This window comes from Rhamphochromis longiceps, linkage group LG15, assembly GCF_057381845.1.
Source record: "Rhamphochromis longiceps isolate RC_006_pf linkage group LG15, R_longiceps_female_GT1.1, whole genome shotgun sequence".
Classification (NCBI taxonomy): domain Eukaryota; kingdom Metazoa; phylum Chordata; class Actinopteri; order Cichliformes; family Cichlidae; genus Rhamphochromis; species Rhamphochromis longiceps.
The window spans coordinates 29,313,457-29,339,655 of record NC_140571.1 but is presented as its reverse complement, the minus strand read 5'-3'; the positions used below and the strand labels follow the sequence as shown (position 1 = coordinate 29,339,655).

General features: G+C 44.2%; 3 protein-coding genes and 1 long non-coding RNA gene across 13 annotated transcripts in view; 1 reads left to right on the top strand and 3 right to left on the bottom strand.

Annotated features, from left to right (window-relative positions):
* Positions 1 to 14,225, top strand: part of LOC146652901 (transcription factor IIIB 90 kDa subunit-like) — a 15,003-nt gene extending 778 nt beyond the window's left edge. For 2 of the 6 annotated variants that reach the window (XM_085381301.1, XM_085381300.1), the window contains exons 2-19: positions 970 to 1,178; positions 2,023 to 2,103; positions 2,176 to 2,349; positions 4,643 to 4,674; positions 4,752 to 4,824; positions 11,318 to 11,467; positions 11,559 to 11,652; positions 11,732 to 11,858; positions 11,938 to 11,977; positions 12,073 to 12,168; positions 12,246 to 12,554; positions 12,639 to 12,700; positions 12,806 to 12,887; positions 12,958 to 13,010; positions 13,097 to 13,365; positions 13,468 to 13,519; positions 13,621 to 13,797; positions 13,878 to 14,225. In XM_085381301.1, coding sequence (XP_085237427.1) covers positions 995 to 1,178; positions 2,023 to 2,103; positions 2,176 to 2,349; positions 4,643 to 4,674; positions 4,752 to 4,824; positions 11,318 to 11,467; positions 11,559 to 11,652; positions 11,732 to 11,858; positions 11,938 to 11,977; positions 12,073 to 12,168; positions 12,246 to 12,554; positions 12,639 to 12,700; positions 12,806 to 12,887; positions 12,958 to 13,010; positions 13,097 to 13,365; positions 13,468 to 13,519; positions 13,621 to 13,797; positions 13,878 to 13,928 — 2,106 coding nt within the window. In that variant the 5' untranslated portion in view covers positions 970 to 994 and the 3' untranslated portion in view covers positions 13,929 to 14,225. Of the gene's footprint in view, positions 1 to 969; positions 1,179 to 2,022; positions 2,104 to 2,175; positions 2,350 to 4,642; positions 4,675 to 4,751; positions 4,825 to 11,317; positions 11,468 to 11,558; positions 11,653 to 11,731; positions 11,859 to 11,937; positions 11,978 to 12,072; positions 12,169 to 12,245; positions 12,555 to 12,638; positions 12,701 to 12,805; positions 12,888 to 12,957; positions 13,011 to 13,096; positions 13,366 to 13,467; positions 13,520 to 13,616; positions 13,798 to 13,877 lie in introns of all 6 variants that reach the window. The other 4 variants (XM_085381302.1, XM_085381304.1, XM_085381303.1 and 1 more) reach the window with 4 other exon arrangements.
* On the bottom strand, positions 4,852 to 11,067 carry LOC146652902 (BTB/POZ domain-containing protein 6-B-like). Of its 2 annotated transcripts, none has more exons than XM_085381310.1 (5): positions 10,467 to 11,067; positions 9,773 to 10,036; positions 8,403 to 8,493; positions 8,195 to 8,313; positions 4,852 to 7,478 (listed from the first exon to the last, which is right to left on the bottom strand). In XM_085381310.1, the coding sequence occupies exons 2-5, from the start codon at positions 9,985 to 9,987 to the stop codon at positions 6,446 to 6,448; spliced, it is 1,458 nt and encodes a 485-aa protein (XP_085237436.1). In that variant the 5' UTR covers positions 9,988 to 10,036; positions 10,467 to 11,067; the 3' UTR covers positions 4,852 to 6,445. The 2 variants fall into 2 exon arrangements, with proteins under 2 accessions (XP_085237436.1, XP_085237435.1); XM_085381309.1 differs by having other exon boundaries at positions 4,853 to 7,478; positions 10,524 to 11,067.
* Positions 14,226 to 14,280: 55 nt separating the features above from the next.
* The window catches only part of LOC146652899 (activator of 90 kDa heat shock protein ATPase homolog 1-like), a 30,118-nt gene continuing 18,199 nt past the window's right edge, over positions 14,281 to 26,199 (bottom strand). For both annotated transcript variants that reach the window (XM_085381314.1, XM_085381313.1), the window contains one exon: positions 14,281 to 14,448. In XM_085381314.1, coding sequence (XP_085237440.1) covers positions 14,281 to 14,448 — 168 coding nt within the window. The remainder of the gene's footprint in view (positions 14,449 to 26,199) is intronic.
* Positions 14,459 to 24,396, bottom strand: LOC146652900 (uncharacterized). 3 transcript variants are annotated; one of them, XR_014907499.1, is made up of 4 exons: positions 23,698 to 24,396; positions 23,383 to 23,571; positions 15,919 to 16,041; positions 14,459 to 15,331 (listed from the first exon to the last, which is right to left on the bottom strand). It is a non-coding gene; the product is annotated as an uncharacterized LOC146652900 (long non-coding RNA). The 3 variants fall into 3 exon arrangements; XR_014907500.1 differs by having other exon boundaries at positions 23,383 to 23,568; XR_014907498.1 differs by having other exon boundaries at positions 23,383 to 24,373.

Below are 26,199 nucleotides of genomic sequence, written 5' to 3'. Positions count from 1 at the left end.
CAGTAGGCAACTTAGAGAGAACAGTCATCTTGATTTTAACATCAGGATAACAGCAACTTACCATCTTAGTGTTTCAATTTCTTCAAAATTAACAATAAAGGGCTCTGATGTAACACAACCATGCATTCAAGTGAGGAAATATCCCTTTCCATTTACGGCAATCTATCAAAAGTTAAGCAGAGTCTTCTTAACTCACAGCTTCCATGTTCTCTTCCATGTGTTGCATAAGGAGGCAAGCCAAAGAGGTGGAGTTAAATAGTATCCAACAAATTCACAGAGAACAGGATGTGATGTGTGGTGGTGTAGGGAAGTAGGAAAAGGTCTAACTAAAAGTGATCTGCTGATCAGATTTGTTCTGAGCTGAGCCAATCAGACTGTTTCATACATGTAAACAGGTAACAGCTGCAACCAATAAGAGTCACCCAAGTTTGAATCACAGAGTTTTGAATCCTCTTTAAGACACACACACACACTGTCTGCTGTCTGTAATCATTAATGTCTGCAGTCACAGGTGGATGAAGGTGGGGGTGAAAGTGAATCAGGGATCTGCTCTGAGCTCTTTCTTGTTTGCAGTAGTAATGAACACACTGAAAGATGAGGTCAGGCTGGGGTCACTGTGGATGATAATGTCTGCAGATGAGGTGAGATTAGGGAGCAGGTGGAGGTATGAAAGAGTAGAAGCAAGATAGAATACATGAGTGTGAATGAGAGGGAGACAAGGTGGAAGGTGAACATGGAGAAGCAGAGGTAGTGGTAGAGGGTCGTCCATGTAGTGAAGGAGGACATGCAGAGGGTTGGTGTGACATAGGAGGAGATGGAGACATATGACTGGCTGAAATGTTGTATGAGTCATCATCAGTGAGTGTACAGTGGAGCTATCCTACACATGACAGTGACTTGTTTCCTGTGTTGACCTTCATACTCATCGTCATGTGAAAGTTTAATATTTAACCGGTCTCTCCACCTCAGGGACTGCTGACCTCTGACCTCCACCATGAGCTCCCGGGTGTGCAGGACCTGCGGGGGGTCTGATATTGACGTGGACCAGGCTCGTGGCAGCGCCGTGTGCACCAGCTGTGGTTCGGTTCTGGAGGACAACATCATCGTGTCCGAGGTCCAGTTTGTGGAGGGAAGCGGAGGCGTGTCGTCCGCCGTGGGACAGTTTGTGTCTGCTGATGGTGAGACTCCAACAGAGGCAGGTTAGGGTGGTTTAGGGTGAAACAGGAAGGGCTGGTAATCCGCAGCATCAGCAAGTTTCAGAGACCATGTGAGTTTGCTGAAGTCCATCCAGGTTTCACAGATACAGCTCAAGCAGGCTTCGGACGTCTCTCTGACCAGTTCAGGTAATTTAATTAGTGCCACGTTTTAGAAGAAAACATCATGAGAAACAAGTCGCTGTGTTTCAAAGCTTCTCATCCAGAATCAGAAACATGTCCACCTGAGCATTCCCCTCGTTGTAATTAATTGATGTCCATCATCCCATGATGCATTGAGTATTCTTCAGTCACTATGTGTTAATAGACCTTTCTGCACCGAAGCATACTTGTTATTAATCTCTGTCTCTCTTCCATAGCATGTCTTTTATCCTGTCTTCCTTCTCTCACCCCAAGTGGTCATGGCAAATGGCCACCCCTCCCTGAGCCTGCTTCTGCTGGAGGTTTCTTCCTGTTGAAAGGGAGTTTTTCATTCCCACTGTCACCAAAGTGCTCACTCATAGGGGGTTATATGATTGTTGGTTTTTTCTCTGTATGTATTATTGTAGGGTCTGCCTTACAATATAAAGTGCCTTGAGCCGACTGTTGTTGTGATTTTGCGTTATATAAATAAAATTGAATTGAATTTTTAAAGTCAGTAAACACGTTTGCTATACAATCATTCCACCCTAGAATGAACACTCAACTTTGACTTCATGCCTGTGATGAGTGTCTAACACTAACCTGTCTTTACCCAAAATGCTCTGCAGCAACTACAGTGTCAAAAGTCAAAGTCCTCTGAACAGCTGTCTTTCTGTCTGCCCATCAGGTCCCGTTAAAGCGCCACTTCTTGGTTCTGGTTTCCACACCAGCGTTGGTAAAGAGTCGCGAGCCCAGACACTTCAGAACGGTGAGTCCTTTGACTGTTTGGGGGCAGGGTGTCCAGGTGAGCCACAGGTGTAACGAGCCTGTGTGTGTGCAGGTAAGCGTCAGATCCAGCAGCTGGGCAGTCAGTTGCAGCTCAACCAGCACTGCCTCGACACCGCCTTCAACTTCTTCAAGCTAGTCGTCAGCAAACACCTGACCCGGGGCCGCAAGACAGAGCACGTCATCGCTGCCTGCCTCTACCTTGTGTGCCGCACTGAGGGCACGCCACGTATCCTAGCAACCACTCTGACCCACTGAGCATGTGCAAACTGCCGAGACAAACCTGAACTCTGAAACCGCGATGGCCTACAGTCAGTTTACATGCAGCCAGGTGAACCACTGAACTGGTTTCCTCACCTGTAGCTCAGGTGTGCAGCTCATCTCCTCTTTTAAAACTACCGTATTTTCACGACCATAAGGCGCACTTAAAAGTCTTAGATTTTCTTCAAAAAGTACGGCGCGCCCTATAGCGCAGTGCGCCCTGTGTGTTGTAAGGAGGACGTAGTAGAGAACACCATGAGAACGCTAAAGGGTGAAGTGTGAGCGTTGATCGTATATACCGGACAATCGCACATACCTGTATAAAAGGACAGGTATGTGCATTATGTGGAACATCGTTGTTTTAACAACCCTGAAAATGGCAAAGAGACACGCTTATGAAGCACAGTTTAAACTGAAGGCCATCAGCTATGCGGAGGAACATGGAAATCGAGCAGCCGCGAGAGAATTTAAGATTAACGAATCGATGGTTTGCAAATGGAGGAAGCTAGAAAACAAGCTCCGGCAGGTCAAGAAAACGCAGCTGAGTTTCCGCGGACATAAGGCGAGGTGGCCCGAGTTGGAGGAAAGACTCGAGCGGTGGATCATCGAGCAAAGAACGAGCGGGAGAAGCGTTTCGACGGTCACCATTCGGCTAAAAGCAGTTTCACTAGCTGAAGAGATGAACATTGAACATTTCCAAGGAGGTCCGTCTTGGTGCTTTCGTTTTATGAAACGGTGCCATTTTTCTATCCGGACCAGGACTACGGTAGCGCAGCAACTTCCAGCGGATTATAAGTAAAAGCTGGCCATCTTCCGCAGCAAACACATCGGCGACAAAAACATCCAGCCCAGCCACATCACAAACATGGACGAGGTCCCGCTCACTTTTGACATCCCGGTGAGTCACACTGTGGAGAAGAAGGGGACCAGCACGGTAGCGATACGCACAACGGGGTATGAAAAGTCTTCTTTTACTGTTGTGCTTGGCTGCCATGCTAATGGACAGAAACTGCCGCCTATGGTGATTTTTAAGCGAAAGACTTTGCCTAAAGAGAAGTTTCCAGCAGGAATCATAATTAAGGCAAATGAAAAGGGCTGGATGGATGAGGAAATGATGAAAGAGTGGCTGAGGGAGGTGTATGTAAGGAGACCAGGTGGTTTTTTCCACGCATCACCATCGCTCTTAATCTGTGACTCTATGCGTGCCCATCTCACAGCCGATGTGAAAAAACTAGTGAAACAAATGAACTGTGAGCTTGCTGTCATTCCGGGAGGCCTGACAAAGGAACTCCAACCGCTGGGCATCGGTGTGAACCGCCCGTTCAAAGTAAGACTGCGAGCGGCCTGGGAGCGATGGATGACCGATGGGGACCACAGTTTCACCAAGAGTGGAAGGCAGCGCCGGGCGAGTTACGCCACAATTTGCCAATGGATTGTAGATGCTTGGGCTAACATGTCTGCTGGCACTGTTGTTCGAGCTTTCGCAAAAGCCGGCATCATTTCCGAGGAGCCGCACGGCACGGAAAGTGACTCTGACGGTGAAGAAAGTGAACCTGGCATGTTTGATGGAGATTTAGCGCAGCTGTTCAATTCAGACACAGAGGATGAGGACTTCGATGGGTTTGATTGATGATAAAAATGTGAGTACCAAACTTTGTTTTGCTCCTGCTTTATTTTTAAATACGCACACTTGTATGCTTGTATGTTGTTGATGATGACGATTACTGGTAATAAAAATGTGAGTACCAAACTTTGTTTTGCTCCTGCTTTATTTTTAAATATGCACACTTGTATGCTTGTGTGTTGTTGATGATGACGATTACCGGTAACAGAAATGTGAGTAAGGTACCGAACTCAGGTTTGCTCCCGCTTTATTTTTAAATATGCATACAGTACTTGTATGCGCCCTATGATCCAGTGCGCCTTATGTGTGTGTTAAATACAGTAATGGCACACATAACAGACTGCGCCTTTTAGTACAGTGCGTCTTATGGTCGTGAAAATACGGTATGAGGAGAAAGACATCAGATTTTCATCAGCTGCAGGTGGATGCAGGTTTGTCACAGGAACTGATCCATCAGCGGTACATTCAGATGTCCATCACCCTAATGTGCTGCAGATGTTCTGCTGTTTAAGGTGATCAGAAACACCTGGAACCAGTGATTTACAATTTTAAATCAAACACAAACGTGATAAAAACACAGAGGTTACAGGCTTCATTCTGACCTTTCATCTCCTGGTTTTCCTTATACAAGCCTCAGACATGCTGCTGGACCTCAGCGATCTGCTGCAGGTAAGACCGAGCCTCAGCTACTCTCAGTGGAATCTCAGTGGTGTCATTAAGGTGTGAGCTCTATGCTGTGTGTCCAGGTAAATGTCTACATCTTGGGAAAGACCTTCCTGCTGCTGGCTCGTGAGCTCTGCATCAATGCTCCCGCCATTGGTGAGCTATTTACTCATTGTATTTATTTAAAGCACACAACACTGGAAAAGCAGAGAATGCAGTCTCACAGATGATTTAAAGTGTGATAAACATGTGCAACATGTGCTGACATCCAGAAATAAACTGTAAATAAAAAAAAAAAAAACACCAATCACATTTATCAGTTTCAACTTTATATTTTTTGTCTGCAATGCTTTTCTACTGAATACAGGCTTGAAATAATTTGTTGTTGCATTCAAATTTTTTATTTCCGTTTTACACGTGTGACCTTGAACACAACAAGTAAAATTCATTATCCACAGCACAAAAAAAGTTGAAAATCCCCCACAGTGTGAGATAGGGATGGGTATCGTTTAGGTTTTATCCGATACCGGTGCCAAATCGGTACTTTTGAAACGGTGCCGGTGCTTAAACGGTGCTCGAACCGGTGCTTAAAGAATGGAGAACACAAACTTTGTCCAAAAACCTCTCATGTTCAGCTGGTTTTTTTTGTAAAAAGATAACAATGTTAGCCTTTTCTGCAGCTATGTGGCATATATGGCATCACTCTTGGCTGGAAGCAGTGCTTAAACAATGGAAAAAACACAAACTTTGTCCAAAAACCTCTCGTGTTTAACTGTTTCCCACTTTTTCTTTGGTCATTTTAGCCTTTTTGGCCAGGGTGAAGGGAGTATCTGCCATCAAACAAGAAGACAGCCGCATGTAGCTATGATGATGTTTGCTAGTTCACCTTACATGCATTAATGTAATAACGTGGTTAGCCTACTCAACGTAAATTACACACGGACAACAAGCTACTCACGCAGAGAAGAACGGCGGCTGCTGCTGCTGCCATCATCATCCGTCATCATTTCTGCTACACTGGCAGGGCTAGGGGCCAGGACTCTATTCTTCGGGTGTTTGGGGGATGTTGCTCCGGGTCCGATAACTGGCAACCCACCCGACGTGCACGGTGTGAGGTCTCGCAGCAAGCTATCAAATACGGCGCATTTCTCGGCTTTTAAAAAAAACGCTATGCGTCGCCAGCTGTTTAATCGGATTCTTGGTGTTACCTCCTTTGACAGTATCACAGTATCAGCTTAAAGCACTTGTTGCAGGCTGCTGAGTTTTCATATTTTGCTGTGAAGTACAGCCAGACTTTTGACCGCTTCGCCTTGGACATTTTTAATCTGTAGCTCTGCTCTAACAGAACGTACGTACCTGGCCCCGCCTACTATCCTCGGAAACGTAAAATGATTGGCTAGAAGTGTATCACAGCTCAGGAAAAAAAAGCACCGAAATAAAGCACCGAAATGTGCGCTGCTTTTCGGTCTGGTTACTACCGTTTATGTCAGAACCGGTGCCATCATGGCACCGGACACCGGTACCCATCCCTAGTGTGAGACCACATAGCCACATCTAGTGGCAGCAGCAGAAAAACTACAACTTCCTTTATTCATTTTCTCAAATATTCAGGAGACTTTAATATACACCAAACACTTCTAAAAACCTGACAGCCAATCAGCTCTCAGGTCCACGGCATTGTTCAATCAGCTGCCAATTTCCAATTGCCAGGTCCGTTGATTGAATCTGAGCTCCAGGCTCCGACTTCCTGCCTGTTGGCTGAATCCCTGGGTCCAGTTCAACAGTAGAAGATGAGCTCTGGGATCTGCCCCCCCTGCACCCCAGTGCCATTGGTACTGTCTGATGAGCACTGGAACTGGAAGGTCACTTTCCCACACTGCACTTCAGTCATCCCCTCCTGGCCAAAGTAACTCAGCTCGTTTCCGTCCAGGACGGCACTGACTGTGTAGAAGGTGTCCTGCTCTACCTGCACCGGGTGCTCGAACCACACCGGGAAGGTGCTGCTTGACCCATCTGACAGAAACTTGTTGAGATTCTGGGCTAGAACAGTTCCCTGCCTCTTCAATTCAATCCTCACAACGTACTCTGCCTTCCCACCACTGGAACCGTACAGACCAAGTCCAGCTACAAAAATCCTGCGATCCACGGCAAACTGGATGCTGTCACAGCGCCCCCTGTAGCGCCACTGGTTGCTCCGGTAGGCTGAGGATTGGAAGCGGTGGCACCTCTGTGGCAGTAGCCCCGCCCGCTTCACAGTGGGGAATTCCAGCCTGGGTTTGTTGGTAGCAGTGAACCACAGAAAGACGTCGTGGGCCTCTTTGAGCGTCAACACATCCGACTGCGCTGCCCCATCTGCAAACTCCTGCAGTGTCATGGAAGGGAATCGGACCAGGTACAGGGCCTTACCAAGCACCGTGCGTTGATTCCTGGGGTTCACTGTCAAGCCCTGCCGCCGACACTCTGCCGCCGCCCAGCACAGCAGTGCCTGAAACACCACGATCTCGCGGGTGTTGAGTGTTTCTCTCTGCAGGATTATCTCCAGCGTGAGCAAGTCGATCTCACAGAAACCTTCAGAGCGCAGAGCGAGTTCGGCTTGAGCGTCGATCACCTCCCAGCAGTGCTGCGTCAGTTCCGGCTCCTCAAACAGCCGACTCTGAGACAGCAGCACACAGGCATTCTTTGCCTCAAGGCTCGTCTCCAAGAAGGCTACGCAGGCCCTCGCCAGAGCAGGGACAATATACTTCTTAGCAGCATATAGCGTGGCGAGCACGGTATCAGCCTCCAACTCAATCTCATCGCTGTACATGTACCTGAGATAGAGAAAATAGTAGGATGAGGTCATGTTTCGACAAAAATTGTACAACACGCGGCATCCATAGCTGACTGTAGTGGGTTTGTGTACCACCACAGTGGAGCAGAAACAGAAGTTACCTCAATGTTATCAACATGATGGATTGTGAAATCTGGTCTGTGGTCCCTTTTCTCGAGCTACACCATAAACTACAACGCCTGCCTTACTCTCCTGTCCCTTCAACCAAATCCTGCTTCAAGAAACAAAATCACTGGAGCTGAACTCCTTCTGCCCAGCCCACGGTGTCTACAGTCTTTAAGCACGTCCCACCACAAACCTCCACCCTACCTCAGATCCTGCCACAGAACACTTTTCAATTTGGTCGAAACACTAATGGCGGTACTCAGATCTGCACTGAAAAAGATTTCATAGTCACGTTCAGGAGTCAAGTGTTCAGGATACTAACAAAACTTTTTATGTTTTGTAATAATTTTTTTCTGTCAGACAACGTTTTCTCAGATTGTAGTTCTGTGAAGCCTGTGCCTCTCTGATTCCATTGCTATCCTAGCCTTTATCCTTCTATCCTAGCCCAATGAGGCACACTAGAAAGGCAGCTGTAGCTCCACATGAGGCAGAATGCAAAGCTGGGGGTCATCCGAGTGAAGGAGACTACTTTCAGGACTCTGCTTGCTGCTAATTCACTAACAGTGGGCCTGGTCTTGATTTCTGACTCACTTTAAGAGGATGAGAAAAGCAGCCGGCTCAACATCAGGGATCTGGATCACAGACTGTCCCTCTGCCAGATCTCCATAAAACATGGCTCCAAACACCGAGCTGCCCACCGCCAGGACGTACTGCCATACAGAGGAATCCATTAGAATCTGGACCACAGCATCAAACCGTATGCTCTGGATCAAAGTGTCAGTGGGAACAGGTTCTGTACCTTATGAGCAGGCACTGTCTGAGTCTCTCCTGAAGAACCGACAATGAAGTGGACATCAGCCATCTGCTCATTGTTGAACATCAGAGCGTTCCTGCAGCCACACAACATAATCAACAGACAACAGCAAAGTACAAGGACAACAACAGACTCGGGTTAGCACATCACATTTCTTAGTAGCTAACATAGCCAAAAATGCAGAATGATGATAAAGCTGAATGTATGCAGACCCCAGCCCAGCAGCCAGAGCCTGAACTTCAACACATGAGGACATGCAGGAATGGCAAGATTGCTCAGAAGTCCTGCCATTAATTAATGCTTCAATCTTAAATATGGTCAACCTATCTCTATTAATCAGCTATGTATCACAGGCCTTCAAGCTGGTAGTAGTTAAACCGTTGCCTAAAACGCCATTTCTAGACCCACCGGTGTTAGCTAATTATAGGCCAATCCCCAACCTTCCTTTCATATTAAAAATTCTTGAAAGAGTAGTTGTCAAAGAACTAACACATCAACTGCAGAGGAATGGCTTATTTGAAGAGTTTCAGTCAGTTTTCAGAGCTCATCGCAGCACAGAAACAGCTTTAGTGAAGGTTACAATTGATGAGGGTTCTGTTATCATCAAGAGACATAGCATACATTTTCACTGCTATGCAGATGACACAGCTTTATCTATCCATGAAACTGGATAACATTGACCTCCACTCATCCCCAGCTGTTCACAGCAAATGGTAAAATGGTAAATGGCCTGTATTTATATAGCGCTTTACTAGTCCCTAAGGACCCCAAAGCGCTTTACATATCCAGTCATCCACCCATTCACACACACATTCACACACTGGTGATGGCAAGCTACATTGTAGCCACAGCCACCCTGGGGCGCACTGACAGAGGCGAGGCTGCCGGACACTGGCGCCACCGGGCCCTCTGACCACCACCAGCAGATGGTCACCCCTCTGTGAGCCTGGTTCTGCTAGAGGTTTGTTCCTGTTAAAAGGGAATTTTTTCTTCCCACTGTCACCAAAGCACTTACTCATAGGGGGTCATATGATTAATGGGGTTTTCTCTTTCTTTTTTGTGAAACTAGATGTTACAATCCCTGATATGGGATTGTAACATCTAGTCACTTTACTTAAACAATATAAAGCACCTTAAGGCAACAGTTGTTGTAATTTAGGACTGTAAAATTAACATTGAATTGGATGGGGCTTTGTGTTGGGGCTGTGTTAGCAACAAACATTTTAATGTCCTTTAGATGAAAAAGAAGCAATGTCTGCATAGTCAATTTGTTGTCCTCTTATTGTTGTTGTTTATCTCTCTGACTGCTTGTGGTTGTTGGTGGTGGGGGTTTTTTTGGGGGTTTTTTTTTTTACCTTTCTCTGAGGGTGGGGTGGGAAGCTTGCCAGCTGTCTGTTTCCTCCGGGTTCCCGTCATGGTTATTTGGCTGTGAGGCGGCAATGCCGCTGTCTCCACAGATGTCTTCGGCAGTCAGCTGCAGGTCGCTCACCTGAATGAAGCTCTTCTTCACCTCCAGAACCTCCACCTCCTCGTCTTGAGGGAGACTGGTGGAGAACAGCTCAGCTGCCATGTCCTCCTCAGAAAGCAGGCAGAGTCAGCAGTCACAGCATCGCAGCCTGCTGTGGGTCAGAGAGAGCGGGATGTTATGATCCACAGAGATTATGATCCAGATTATCTGACAGCAGAGCGTCTCCTTTGTCCTAAAGCACAGACAACTGACAGCAGCTGCAGGCTCATCATAATCTGGATTATCTGATCGCTGATATCATTCATCTGAGGGTGTCCAGGTGTGTTTACTAAGGCGGTCTGTAATGCTTCACCTGTCTGCGCTGCGGTCATTTATCTCTGATCACTAACATGGATCCAGCTAATAAACAGTATCTAACCCGCAGAGGTGTGGATTCAGCAGACCGCTGTTATTATTAACATCAGTGTGGCCCAGAAAGCCACGCCCACCACATCTGTTTATCTTCAGCGAACAGGAGATCGGGTCTCTGTCCAGTAACAATCGATCATCACTAATCACAGCTCTGAGTACCGATCACGTACCAGATTCTCAGCGTTGGACCTGTGGCGCGTGTCATGGAGCTTTGGTATGCGGGTTACCTGTGTGACGTCTGCCGTCCCCGCGTCCTTCCGCTGTAAACGTTAAAAACGAGCAGATCGCTGCAGCCTGCCTCCGGCCGCCATCTTACACTGTAGTACCGCCTTCACCACCGCTCCGCACTGCAAGAGGGCAGCAGAGCGCGGGAAAAGAACGCAGCCATCGAGCAACCGCAAATGTTTTCATGAACACCAAACACGGAAGTGTGTCCGTATGTTTATGTTTGCTACGTACAGTGTGTGGTGATGTCTGTGTCCAAGCCACTGTTATGAAGAAAAAAAAATACTAAGCGTGTTAACAAGCAGTCTCTCTCACTCACACACACACACACACACACACACACACGGAAATGCAGCTTCTGAGTGCAGAAGCGGCTCAGTGGATGCTGAACACTGGGATAGTGTGAACACACCTCACGTGCGGTGTAATTTCAGTATCCTTGGTGATTATTGAGGGTTTGCAGTCATGAGGGGAATCTCCCACATAGTTTCTGCAGTCTCTGATATGATGTGTGATCAGTGTAACTCACAGCTAACTTACAGAGCCCTGATGCGGATTCAATCATTCAGGTAAAGAAATCCCAGAAAGCTGATTCAGTTCTGGATTTAACAGTCAACAGTAAATGTAGTGGGCGGAGCTGGACACAAGGCCTTTAACTTAAGTTGAACTTAAGTTTGAATACTGTTTATAAATCTCTGCTGATGCCACAACAAAAAAGCGATCTTTTGCCTGCTGATGAACTTTGACCCTGTGTGGCCACGTTTATTAACATTGAAGCACTCCTTCCCCTCCTCAGACCCCTGTCTGTACATTCCTCGCTTTGCGCACATGTTGGAGTTTGGGGCGAAGACTCATGAGGTTTCCATGACGGCTCTTCGTCTTGTACAGAGGATGAAGAGGGACTGGATGCACACAGGACGCCGACCCTCTGGACTCTGTGGAGCAGGTGCAACCTGGAATTTGTCACTATAGCAACAAACGTCAGCGGCAATGTGCATGAAGCAGACATTAACACTCCTTCTCTTCCTCCTCCTCAGCACTCCTGGTAGCAGCTCGGATGCATAAGTTTCGGCGTTCAGTGAAGGACGTGATTGGCGTGGTGAAGGTCTGCCAGACCACACTGAGGAAGAGGTGAGCCCCACAAACACCTGAATACACCTGACCCCCACCAAAACAGGAAGCAGATCTCAGCGCCTTTCCCTCCCTGCAGGTTAACTGAGTTTGAGGACACGCCCACCAGTCAGCTGACCATTGATGAGTTCATGAGAGTAGATCTGGAGCAGGAGTGCGACCCCCCCTCATTCACTGCTGCACAGCACAAAGCCAAAATGCAGCAGGTACATCTTTGTCTCTGATTGGCTGCAGCAGCTAGGTGTCCAATTAGCTAACCACTCTGTGCTTCCTGGTTTCTTGCAGTTAGAGCAGGAGCTGGCTAAGAAACTGGATGAGGTCGAAGGTCAGTTTGTCTTTTTTACCTGGGTGGGCTGCCTCAGATGAGAGGGGGTTACGTATTGAATCTTTGAATCACAGTGCATTTCCTGTCATCATCAGGAGAGATCAGCTGCTACAAAGACGAGATTGAAACCGAGCTGGAGAAGAGTCGGCCCAAACTCAGAGGAATCTACGCCGCTTACACCAAAGAAGTTGGTCAGTTCTTTGGGTTACCTGACTGTCTCACCATGCCCACACAGTCACTCAGCTGCTCCCACCTTTTCTGTTTTCAGACCCCGAGGACAACGGCGAGGTTTTGTCAATGCCATCAGAGCCCGAGGAGGTTGAGAGCGAAGATGTGGAATTACAAGCGGCCACCCACCACCTGACTGAGGACTTCCTGTGTCAGGTGATCCAGGAGGAGGAGGTACGTGGCATGAAGGGAGATCCGGTGGCAGAGCCAGAGAAGGAGTCGATGGGACCACACCGTCAGGCTGCCTCTCTGACCTCCATTCTGGGAAAACTGCCAAGCGCCGCCAGCCTGAGCCTCCAGCAGACTTTCCAGACCTCGGACACATCAGAGAGTGGCGAGAAAGATCTCGGTGAGGATAACGACTGTAACAGAATGGTGACATCACCATTAGATCATAGGGCAGTTAGAAATCAAGCTCTGCGTTTACCTTCAGGTGACCACCCACAGAGCGAGGAGCTGGACCTGGAAGGTATTGATGATCAAGAGATCGATAAGGTCAGTTCACAGTTCTACAGGTACAAAGATACCTGAGCAACTTTTACTGTGAAAGGACCCAACTGCACGTGCTCTTTTCTGATTGGCCTGTTCTGTGTGATACAGTACATCCTAAATGAGAAGGAGGTTCAGGTGAAGACGGAGCTGTGGATGAAGCAGAACGCCGAATACCTGAAGGAGCAGAAAGGTGCTCATCAGCAATCATTGATGGGTGTTATTGATTACTGATTCTGATTGATTTGTTTTTGTGTTTCCAGAGAAACAGGAGCGGATAAACAAAGAGAAGGAGGAGGGCACCTACAAGGAGAAGGTGAGTGAAACCAGCATCCACTCAAGAGCCTCACCTGAAGCTCCACCCACCTAATCTGTGACCCCATGTGGTGAATATTTTGTCAGAAGAAGAAGAAGTCTAAGAAGCGGGACCAGATCGAGGCATTGACAGCGGGCGAGGCGATTGAGAGAATGTTAGAGAAGAAGAAGATCTCCAGTAAGATCAACTACGATGTCCTTAGAGATCTTAACCGAGGAACAGGAAGTCCGACCAGGTCCCCCGACCACACCCCCGATACCACCGTAGCACGAAAACGACTCAACCGCCGCCGGCGCAGGAAGACCAGTGACAGTAACCAAGACCTTGCAGCCAACACCAGCATTATGGGCAAGAGGTATCTCAACTGATCTGATCTCTCAATAACCTGTCATCAGTAATGAATATTCTTCAACCTGTCCTCCACGCTATCCTGATGTTCTCTCTCCTGCTCTTTCAGGTTCCGCCACCTCATTTCCTCCACACCAAAGAAGAAGAAAACAGCTCATCAGGTGCGCATCCTCCTTGCATGTCTCACCTGTGTGTCCTTCCTCACCTCTCGTACCTGTTACTCCCTCTTACCTGGTTTACCTGATGTTAATCTTTCAGGTAGAGAGAACAGTCACAGTGGTTACAGAAACAGAAACACCAGCAGAGACTGAGTCCAACCCACCCCTTGACTCTGCAGCAGAAACAAGCCCCACCCTCCCAACTGCTCCATCCCCCATGGAGGAGGAAGAGGAAGAGGAGGAGGAGGAGGAGTGTGTTAGCGCTCTGCAGCTGGTGGGAGGTTAGTCCAGACTTTTATTCTCAAAATCATTACAGTAACATTGATTGATTTCATTGATTTTATTGATTTGCGTCATCCAGATTACGGTTGTGATGCAGATGAGGAGGAGATCTTTTGACTCCGCTTGCTGACCTTTTGACCCAACTGAAGAAACTCCATCCAGGCTCCAGAGCCAAGGCAGCTGATCCATATCTCACAGATCAATAACCAGTGTCAAGGGAATGAGTTACTGATCGGTTTTTATTTGCCCTTTAATTGATCCGTGATCATTTTTATTGATCCTCCTACTGAGGTTTTTAGACGCTTTTGTATTGACGTTAAAACCAGCTGTGTGTGTGTATGTAATTGTGTGTGTTTGTTGATCCTGTATTTCAATACAAAGAAAACAATAAGACAAACATTCCTTCACAATAAAGAAACTGACAGTGGTGACGAGTTTTTCTGGTCTCAGAACCAGACGATCTTGGTTCTGACTGTCCAGTTTTATGTATTTATTTGATTTGATTTTCGGTTGTTACAGACGGGACAGACATGACTGGGGGATAGAAGGAGGAAGGATGAAAGAAAGAGAGGGAGAGAAAGAAAAATAGAGGGGAGAAGAGATGGTGAGAAAGGCGGGAAGAAAAAAACAAAACAAAACACCTGGATCACCTGTATGGGGATAAGAAAAAACAGAAGAGTAAACAAACAAAAAACAACATAATAAATACAACACAATCACAATAAAGTAGCTAACAGCAGATAACAGTCGATACTAAATATGACATGTTATTGTGCAGTACGCAAGACCGACAGCGCACAATGTGCTTTGAGGTAGCAGCCAAGAAAGGTGAAGTGTGTGTCTGTGAAAACCCGTGTGTACACCTGTGTGGATCGGCATGCTTGAATTCAAAAGGTTTCTCCATGTAACGATCTGCTAGGAAGTGTGGGGAGCCACAGCACCGTCCCCCAGGGCATGAAGCAGGTATGGAGGAGATCCAGGCCCCAGACATCCAGAGGTCCCAGAATACGAGGACCCATGGAGGACCACCAGGGGGGCAACTGTGCCACCCTCCTGGGAAGAGCTGAGGAGAGCCCCAAACGAGAGGTCACCCAGCAGCCACGGAGCAGAGGCCAGAGGGGGTTGCAGTGACGTGCCTGCGGACTCTGCAGGCAGCCAGCTGTGCCAGAGAGGACCGGGCCTCAGGCCCAGAGGCCTGAGGGTACCCCACCCACCGGAAGGGGCCCAGCCGGGCCACAGTCGCCAGGTCCTGCCAATCGGCCACCAGGAGTGAGTTGGTACATACATGAGCGCCCAGCCCCAGACACCAAGAACCACCAACACACCAACGTCTGAGGGCATCAGCTACTGGCAGTGTACATGTTCTCACTTTCATTAGAATTTTGTTTATCAAAAGGTCTGACATGGTAAATGCAAATAACAGCATTCTCAACACTTATTTCTTCAATACAATATGCATGTCCTTCATTCATCACTTTGTGGAACTTCAACGCACTTCTGCTCTCCCCCATATTCCATCTTCACAAGCATATCCTGTGCGGAGATCGAATAAAAATTAGTTGACACTAATTAATGGCACAAATAATCCAGTAAACAATTGCAGCACAGTAAAAAAAAAAAAAGGAATCCTCTTTGAGCCATTACTTGTGTAAAGTATTTTCCCAAAAGACAAGGACACAGGCAACAGGTAATACTGAACTAAATGTAAAACCTCAACCTTTTTCATTTTTACCTAAACCGTGTGCACAAAACTCTGGAGGGATCGATGCTAACTTAGAATCCAGTCAGGACGCCTGCTACTGCTGTTTGCTCGTTTTTTTGTTTTTTTTATGGGCGATCGTTTTCAGGCTTCAAGTAGCACCATTATACCAACATTTCACATTCTAGACATTGTTTTAGGTGTATTTGACCAAAAGTTTGACTGAAAATTCACATGCAAGCTTTTTTTCAAGGCTGTGGTATTTGCCCGCAAACAATACCTTTCAGCTAGCTAAAACAGAATATTATGCTATCAGCGAGCAACATGGCTAATGCCTTTCACACAGCTTTGTCTCAACTCCAAAGAGCCACAGAAGTAAAAGCTAATAATAATTGAAACAATCTTTGAAAAAATGACTTACCAAGCATGGCAAACAACTCAAATATGTAGAGCAAAATGTTCTGAAACGGCTTCACTTCAGCTTCGATTGGAGCCGTGCTGGGGGCGGAGTCTGTGAATTTACTCTGTTGGTGTCATAGCCCCTCTAGGAGTTCAGAGTTAAGAGGTCAAGAGTTAATGTTTCCATTTTAACACCTCCAGATTTGACAGAGAAACACTCATTTTTAACACTCGATTTTAACTACTATCATTTTACACCTCAGAGTTACATTAAAAGAATGTGACTCTACTTAGAGTAAAATTAACTCTACTTTTGCAAGGAGACTATTAACACCAAAACATTTAACACTTTTGAATTTGCTGTGTAGGTTGCGGATTAAAATTGAGGGACAGGCGGCCAGAAGGGGGCAGAGGGGGAGTGCCTCCCCTGCACCCTGGTGACACACCTGCACCCCAAGTCCTGCGTGTGTGTGGTGGATTGGGAAGAGGGAGGCAGCTGAGGATGGGGAGGGAAGAAAGGGAGGGGCTGGGGCTGTGGCTGTGGCTACAATGTAGCTTGCCATCACCAGTGTGTGAATGGGTGGATGACTGGATATGTAAAGCGCTTTGGGGTCCTTAGGGACTAGTAAAGCGCTATATAAATACAGGCCATTTAGAGAGCCCTACAGTTGGGCTGATGCACCCGCCCACCACCCCGGCAACACAACAACCAGGACCCAAGGCCCAGCCAGAGAGCCCCAGCCCAGGGGCGGAGCACCCCCAGAACCACAAGCCTCCAAGCCCGTCCCGGACCCACCCAGGGGCAGCCAGGCTACCAGGCCAGTAACCAACGTCCGCCAGCACAGACCCTCCCCCATGTTTGCTGTACGCAGCTACAAGGAAAACACCATCTAAGGCTACATTCATACTGCACGCGAAAGCGCATCATATCCGACTTTTTTGACCCTATGCGACCCATATCCGATCATGGTATGACAGTGTGAACAGCACAAATCCGATATTTTCAAATCCGACCTGGGTCACTTTCATATGTGCTACTGAATCCAATACATATCTGAAAGCGACTGCTGTTTGAATGGTCATGCCGCATTAAATCCGTCTTTTATGTCACTGACACAAGACAGATGCCAATTATCAGCGCCGGAAATGCGCCCGATAAGACATCGCGAACGCTTCCTGGCCATCCAGTGTAGATGTTAGTGAAACTGTTGGGAAGACAACGTTGGAGAAACGTGAACATTTTATTTGTACTGTATTATCTCCACATTCTGACAGAAATCTGCAACTATCCTTTGAAGCACCACTTCTCTCTAAAACAGCAATAAGGATTATTATTAGGCCATATGTAAATAACAAAATAACTTTATAACTTAAAGAAAAATTGGGAAACGTAAAGTCCGAAACAAGTCTTTATATTAAGGGTCATCAGTCAAACAATAGTGTGTGGTCTGGGTCTAACCAGAGTGCGTCGTGTGTGACCTCTTCTTTTGCGCATGCGAGCTGCTTTGAGGGTTCACACTAGAGTGCGTTTGCTGTCACATTTTATTTGTAGTGTGAACAAGCAGACAAAAAAATTGGATTTGATCAAAAAAATCGGAATTGAGCATTAAGACCTGCAGTGTGAATGTAGCCTAAGAGCCACCAGAGCCCCTAACCAGGTCATGGCCACAACCCCCGTGTTAGGCCCTCCAGGGAAAAAGTCCCTAGGGAATCCCCAGACGCCCTAAGGCCATCCCTACCCCCATATCAACCACAATAGTGAACGCAGGACCAAACCATGACCCCCCACCCCCACTAGGTGATGAAGCTGATCAAAGGAGCCCAGAGGGATTGATCAAATGTGATGGCAGAGGCTGTATCAAGGCTAATGTGATCTATCAGAAGGTTTTTAGAATTAAGATTATTTTTCCAGTTAATGAGGACCATTTTCTTGGTAATGCATAGACAATGTGGGCTGTTTCTTTCTGTAGTGACCTCATCCAAGTTGCCCAGCAAGCACACTAAAGGGGAGGCTGGAATGTTACATTTCAGACACTTTGATAAGTCTTCACATATCTTGCGCCAAAACTTCTGAACTGGTGGACAGAACCAAAGAGTGTGGATATAATTGTCCGGTGTATTTGCTTGACAGTGTAAGCAGTTGTTAGAAGACATAAAGCCCATCTTGAACATCCTATGACCAGTATAGTGCACTCTATGTAATATTTTGTATTGCATTAATTGGAAACTGGGATTTCTGATCCCTTGAAAGGTTTTTAAACATATCTAAGATGATCGATAAATCCACTTTCCATTTTGCAATAGGAAGGGATATTGATTCATCTATTTTAGAAAGTGTTCTGTATATTTTAGACAATAATTTGGGGGTTTTAGATTAAAAAAATTGTACCACACTTGGTGGTGTTTGTAATTCAGCTTCACCGGGATTACATTTCTTTTTTTACAATGGATTTAATTTGTTGATATTCCAAAAATCTTTTCTTGTAGATCCCATATTGTATAACTAGTCTGTCAAACTATTGTTCTATCTATTGTTCCAGATAGGTGTACGTTTGCATGGGATTAATGAAGACTCTGTTATTTTTAGAAACTCCCACCATGCTGTTAGAGAAGAGCTGATGTTGATGCTTTTAAAGCATTTATGTCGTTTGATGTTTGAGCTGATAAATGGTAGGTCTGAAATTTCTAGATTATTACATAGTGCCTGTTCTACATCTATCCAGGGTTCATCTAAGAAGGTGTGTTTAAACCATCTAGAGATGAACTGAAGCCTGTTGGCTAAAAAGTTGTGATTAAAGTTAGGCAGATCTAGTCCTCCTTTATCCTTGGTCCTTTGTAGAGATGGCACGATACCACTTGTTTATGTCCGATACCTGCTTTTTATATAAGTTAATACTCAAGTTAAAAAAACAAAACAAAAACACTAAAGCTATTCTGTTATACCTGTATGCAAAACGAGATATTGATACCTATAGCGGCAAATTATGGAAGGAGCAATTAATCGGAAGAACTGTAGATTTTGACCAGTTCTGTCTCCTAACTGGTGCCAGTTAGGAGACAGAAGCTGGAGGATGTTTGGTCATTTGTTCTGACACAAGCTGTTGGGGAATTATATAATATTTTCAACCAACTTACGAAAGACTTTCCAAAACCAAATTTGTGTAAATTGCAAATAGAAATTTCCAGTTAACTCTGTCAAACGCCTTTTCTGCATCAAGAGACAATATTATGGTTTCAGTATTTTTACTGCATGAATAGTCTATTAAATTAAGTAGTCTACGTGTATTTGTTGATGAGTGCCTGCCTTTTATGAAACCAGTTTGGTCAGGATGAATTAAAAAGGGGGGTATTTTCTCTAATCTCTTTGCAGATTATTTTAAGGTCTACATTAATAAGGGATATTGGACGATAGCTTGAAGGAAATACAGGGTCTTTCCCTGGTTTTAGTATGAGACTAATATTTGCAGAGTTCATATTTGGTGGTAGTCTCCCATTTTCTTTGATTTCCTGCAACATTCTGTGAAAAATTGGTGCTAGAATTGTCCAGAATTCTTTGTAAAATTCTGCTGGAAAGCCATCTGGACCTGGAGCCTTATTATTGGGCATACCTATTAGGGCTTCCTGGAGTTCACCTGGCGTCAGTGGCGAATCCAGTGGCAAGGGGGCCCAGGCCCATCCGGAACGGGGCCGCAGCAGCAGCACCGCCCAGCCCCACAGAGTCTGGGGCAGCCCACCCGACTCCACCCCAGAGAAAACTGCACCCACCCCATCATCCAATCATCTCCCAAACTACACAAGACAATAGACGCCCAGGTTGAGTCATTCTCCACGTCTCCAATATCTCTCCCCCACCTGTAGAGTGAGCTCCTGTAGAGAGGAGACCTCCTGCAAAGATGTAATAGTTTATTTTTGGCAAGACCATCATTTTTATAGCAGCAACCTTTCCCATAAGTGATATGGGTAGAGATTTCCATCTAGCCAGATCGCCTTCTACTGTCTTTAAAAGTGGGACGTGGTTTAATTTTGTTAATTCTGCAAGTTTAGGAGAGATATTGATACCTAAATATTTAATATTTCCAGATTGCAGTCAGGTAGATGCCACACTCAGGTGTTTTACATTTATTCAAACCTGTGACCGGCCTGTGAGTCTCTTGTAATAAAACAACAGGTTTTTAAGTTGGTTAAATATTTTTAACCTTTTTTCTATGGAGCCAGCTCCGTGCACATTCCATGTGACAAACCTTAGTGTGGCCATAGTTGTGTATGTATGGCGAATGATGTACACTGTGTGTCTCGCTTAGACGGGTGGGGAAAATGGAAACACATTATTTGTTTGTAAATAAAGATAAGAAAAATGCGTGGCGAGATGCTCTGAGGTCTGACTATATGGGCAGAAATCTGTGGCATCAGAAACTGAATTTGAATAAGTTAAATTTGAATTTGAATTGCTCAGATTGAATCTGAATTGTAACTTGAATAAATGCTTTTGAAAACTGAATTTGAATTAGTCTAATTTGAAATTGAATTTATGGTTTGAAAATGATCATCACTAAATTGAAATTGCATTTTATATTTTGAAAATGAATTGATTTTCTTTGAAACTGCATTTTATCCTTTAGAAATTCAGCTCTCGAATAATTTCAGTTTCACTTCTCACCATTCAGTTTCAGTTCTACAATTCAATTTCAGTTCCAAAATTCAGTTTTTTGGAACTTACATCCGGTTCCGGTTCAAGCGCAGATTAATAGAACTACGTTTTACTAGCGGACCGAAAGTGTTACTGACGGGAATCTACAGCATCTTGAGCTGAATTAAGACTTCAGAAGTCATTCGTCATGTCGAATGACCAGCAGATAAACTCTCAGGTTGGTAATAAATGTATTACATGTATAAGAACAAGCGTCATGTTAACAAATGATAGCCGTAAGGTAACTTTTATGCTTATTGTAGCTGTTAGCTAAAAACGCTAATTTAGCGTAGTTTGCCCTGAATTCAGCTTTGACAAACAAATATGATCGACTGTTTCTAGTAGAATTCCAAAGTTGTCATCTTGTACCCTCTCAGAGTACCCCCTCTGTATGCTTGCAGAAACCCCTACAGTAGGGAAACATGCAAAACGGTGTCCAAACCTTTGTATTTTAGCTTTATTTATGTCTTACACAGCATCCCAACTCTTTAGCTAACTTAATAACTTTAGCTAAAGTGAATAGTTAGCCTAATTCATTAGTGCAGCATTACTGGGTCACCTCTGTTTGAAGTGATATAATGTGATATACAACTATCACTGAAACAGCAAACTTTGTAAATAAACAAACAACACTTCTCATTCTCTAAACGTTTGGCAACAGCTGTAGATTACACTATCAGTGCTTGTTCACTCTTGACAATAATTACATTTCAAAATTTACTTTGTGCATTTACAGGTAAACAATATCTAATATTTTATCTAAATGACTGCTTTGTCTTTGAAAAGGGTGAAGAGCCTGAGGCCAGTAACAGTCCAGTTCTACTCTAAGTACATCCTTACAGTGGCTCACAGGACAAGGCCACATTCCTGTCCTGCCAGAAGAGAAGAGAAACTTCAGAGTCTTCATGCAGTTCAACCACACCTGTCATATTCCATATGACAGGGGTCTCAAACTCCAGTCCTCAAGGACCAGTGTCATGCAACTTTTCCATGCCCTCGAGGACTGGAGTTTGAGACCCCTGCCGTATGGTATTCATGCTGTTTTCCACCCCACAGTTACAGCATGTCTGACTGCCTGTTCAGCATATGCAAAAATATATGATGAGTTTAAACATGTGATGACTAAGGCCTTCCATTATGGTGTTTGTCATCACATGTCACAGACATCTGGATGATCATTTGGAATAAACAAAACTAAAAACTTGTTACTTCATCTTTTATCTTTATTATTATTATTATTATTATTATTGTTGTTGTTCTTATTTTACATTTTTCATTGTTAGGCATTGAGTTTATTTGTAGTAGTCCTTTCCAACGTCTTTCCCTCTTCCATGTTACTGTGTCAGCTTGTCAGCATCTATTTGGGTTTGGAAGTGGAACAGAAAGTAAGGAAATCCAAAGTGCCATTAAAACCAGGAGCGGTTCTTATATTTCAGAAGAAGGGATTAATTCAAAAGAAATGACCTCAATGCCATATTTTATTTAGGAACCCTAGAGAGCACTTTGCAAAATAACACATTCTTATAATTTCACCCTCAGCCAAGCTACGACTGTCAGGGAAGGTGATGTAGGTACAGAGCATGTGAGAGTGGTTAAGTTAATGTCTCTTGTCTAGATGAAGGCACAAGAGGGATCAATGGCAAGGCGTAGAGATTCAGTATCTTCAGTCTTCAGTGGACACTCCATTTCTGGCACAAAACACCTGTAAAAGATGGTCGATTTAGGAGGTGACCCGACAACTTCAGCCTGTCAAACATAGTAATGGAGCAGTATGCTTTAAAAAAAAAAAATCAAATTAAGCATGCACTCAGTACCCTAAGAATTATTATGGTAGTTAAACACTGATAGTTGTATATCATATTATATCACTTCAAACAGAGGTGACCCAGTAATGCTGCACTAATGAATTAGACTAACTATTCACTTTAGCTAAAGTTATTAAGTTAGCTAAAGAGTTGGGATGCTGTGTAAGACATAAATAAAGCTAAAATACAAAGGTTTGGACACCGTTTTGCATGTTTCCCTACTGTAGGGGTCTCTGCAAGCATACAGAGGGGGTACTCTGAGAGGGTACAAGATGACAACTTTGGAATTCTACTAGAAACAGTCGATCATATTTGTTTGTCAAAGCTGAATTCAGGGCAAACTACGCTAAATTAGCGTTTTTAGCTAACAGCTACAATAAGCATAAAAGTTACCTTACGGCTATCATTTGTTAACATGACGCTTGTTCTTATACATGTAATACATTTATTACCAACCTGAGAGTTTATCCGCTGGTCATTCGACATGACGAATGACTTCTGAAGTCTTAATTCAGCTCAAGACGCTGTAGATTCCCGTCAGTAACACTTTCGGTCCGCTAGTAAAACGTAGTTCTATTAATCTGCGCTTGAACCGGAACCGGATGTAAGTTCCAAAAAACTGAATTTTGGAACTGAAACTGAATGGTGAGAAGTGAAACTGAAATTATTCGAGAGCTGAATTTTTAAAGGATAAAATGCAGTTTCAAAGCAAATCAATTCATTTTCAAAATATAAAATGCAATTTCAATTTAGTGATGATCATTTTCAAACCATAAATTCAATTTCAAATTAGACTAATTCAAATTCAGTTTTCAAAAGCATTTATTCAAGTTACAATTCAGATTCAATCTGAGCAATTCAAATTCAAATTTAACTTATTCAAATTCAGTTTCTGATGCCACAGATTTCTGCCCATAGATTCAATCTGAGCAATTCAAATTCAAATTTAACTTATTCAAATTCAGTTTCTGATGCCACAGATTTCTGCCCATACCTATGGTGTAGCGGACTCTTATCTGGTGTGCAGTCAATACAGCCACGGAGTGATACCAGGGTGGCGGTAGAGCTGTCCGTCCACGTAGAGCCGGTGTTCCAGATTAACTGGCGTCGCAGATTAACTGGCATCGCAGATTAACTGGCGTTGGTCGAACAGATGTGTGGCAGACTTGCGTTTCAGGAGCTGCTACCGACAAACCAGCGAAAAAACGCCAAATGTGTCATCTGTGACATATGTGAGGTTACCTGGAACACACTCCGTCAGTCTTAATGCTGTTGAACAACAAAATGTTTTAAAATGTCGTGAGTTTACCTGGTGATATTCTCATGCGCGACGCGATCGCGAAAACAGCAAACAATTAATGCTCCGCCGATGCTGTTCACAGGACAGCAAGAGTAAACAATCGGGAGAATCTTGTCGTCATTATCGTTCCCCTCGTACGTTTTATTACTCCGTTTTCAGCAGTTTCGCTTCACAACTAAAGCGTGCAGTTTACTTTGAACACAAAGTAAACTGCACGCAGTGGAGTCGAGTCAACCAGCGCCACCTCTGGCCAAGTGCCACAGCCTACAGGGTTGATCTGATATCCTCGTGTTGGTGTTGTTCCCAGATCATCATACTAAATGTTCCAGGATCAACATTGCAAGTGACCAATCAGAATGTTGTGACGTCATACTTTTGCGACTTCGGGAAAAACCGGCGTAAAACAAAAAACTGTACTAAAGCTGCGTGAAACCGCCTCTGTCTGCCGATCAACGGACCCTAACCCTAACCGTAACCCTTTAATAAACAGTAAGCAGAATTGATATTGTCCTTGCAACATTGGAATTTCATAAATGCACGAATGGCTTGGCGTGCAAAAGAATAACGTCACACCAATATGATTGGTCACTTGCAATGTTGAACCTGGAACAACATTTTCATGATGGTCTGGGAACAACACCAACACGAGGATATCAGATCATCCCAGCCTACAGCCAGATTAACTTGTGACACACATCTGCAGCACGTTTGAAATCGTTTCATGCACGATGCATTTGTAACTTTCAATTCTGTCTGTTTGTGCGTCATGCAAATAAACCTTTGAACTGAATGAAATGATATCATGTATTTATTTTTGGCCTACATCAGTAAGGAATGCCAAATTATATATACAAAGTCATAGAAATTACCACTTCAATTGGTCGTCATAATTTTAATATTTTTGTTTTCCATAACAATGAAATACGCCTTGGACAAATATGACACATCAATATTTCATTAGTGTTGTCACATCACATCCTGTAAGCATAGTCTGCCTGTGTCTTTTCTCTGGAAATGAATATTTTCAGCCAATATAGGCAATCCATCAACATGGCTGGAGAGTTGGTAGTTAAATAAGTGTATAAGTGTGGTTAATATAATAAACATTTGTAAGGAGATGACAGTTACTGTGAATTTACAGCAGTTACACAGTGATTAGTAATAAACAGAGCCAGTGTGATTGAGTGGAGCTTGTGAAAGTGAGTGGATTCAAGAAAGTCAGTGACTCAGGTGTGGCGATTGGTCTTTTGTTTTAAATCTAGGTTAGGAAGTTATTCATGTTTTAAAACAAGCACTTTTTGTCAGAAATGCAAGAAGTACATCTGCAGAAAGCACACAGTTACATTCTGTCCATCATGTGGACAAAACTGAAAATGTTGAACATTGAAAAACTGAGAACGTTGGGCAAGTTCAAAAGAAATGTGTTTGTTAAAACGAAACCTTTACTAAATTGTTCCTAAAAATAGTTATGGAACTACTACTACCCACCACTATGTTGAAAGGTCCAATGCCAGCAATGTGGATTGTAAAGACTAAAACCAGTCATTAAGCAAAGACAACAGGGATCATTCTTTTCTGTTTATTATACAGCCAGATTGACTTGTGACACACATCTGCAGCTGGCTCTATCACCCCGTTTGAATTTGTTTCATGCACAATACATTTGTAACTGTCATTCTTTTCCATTCTTTCCAAAAAAAAAAAGGTCAACTACATGAAATGCAATTTTGCTTATTTTGAGCTTAAGATTGCTTGAAGATTACGAAATCAGCACTCCTTTTGTTTGTATCATTTCACAGCAAAGACATATGTATTCAACAAATATATTACACATTAATGTTTGACCACTGTTCTCACAACAATTTCTGTCAGCACAGTCAGCATTCATATGTCTATCCCTATTGTGGAATATATTTTCAATGACCTTTCCCAGGTATGCCGTGCCTGTGGTGAGAGAAGCTTTGGTGCAGAAATGATCAGTGTGTAAGATCGATACCTAAGACGGAAACACCTTGAATGAGTTACTTAAACATCACTGGGTGAAATGTCACTTTGATGCACCAACAGAAAACTTATAGTTCATGTAACCTGCATGCCTTTGCACTTTAAAGAGACTGGAGCACACAAAGGACACATGAAAACATCGACTGATTCACACATAAGGCTTTTGCACAGAAATCTGCAGTACCTGCACATTTGAACATGTTTAATTGCTTTACTCAACAGCCTGACGTCAGATGAATGACTCTGACAATCTACTTTTTCCTGCAGATTGAATGTACCTTCTGTGCAAAGTGGTACCATAGAGGGTTCGTGGACTTCCCCTGTAAAAAAGACGACTACTAATGTTGTGCATACCAAATAAACAGGAAAAAAAAGATCCCTGTTGTCTTTGCTTAATTATTGTTTTTAGTGTTGACAATCCACATTGCTGGCATTGCATCTTTCAACATGTTTGTGGGTGGTTTTGGGATGAACAAAAGTATTTTACCAGCACAATATAATCTGCAG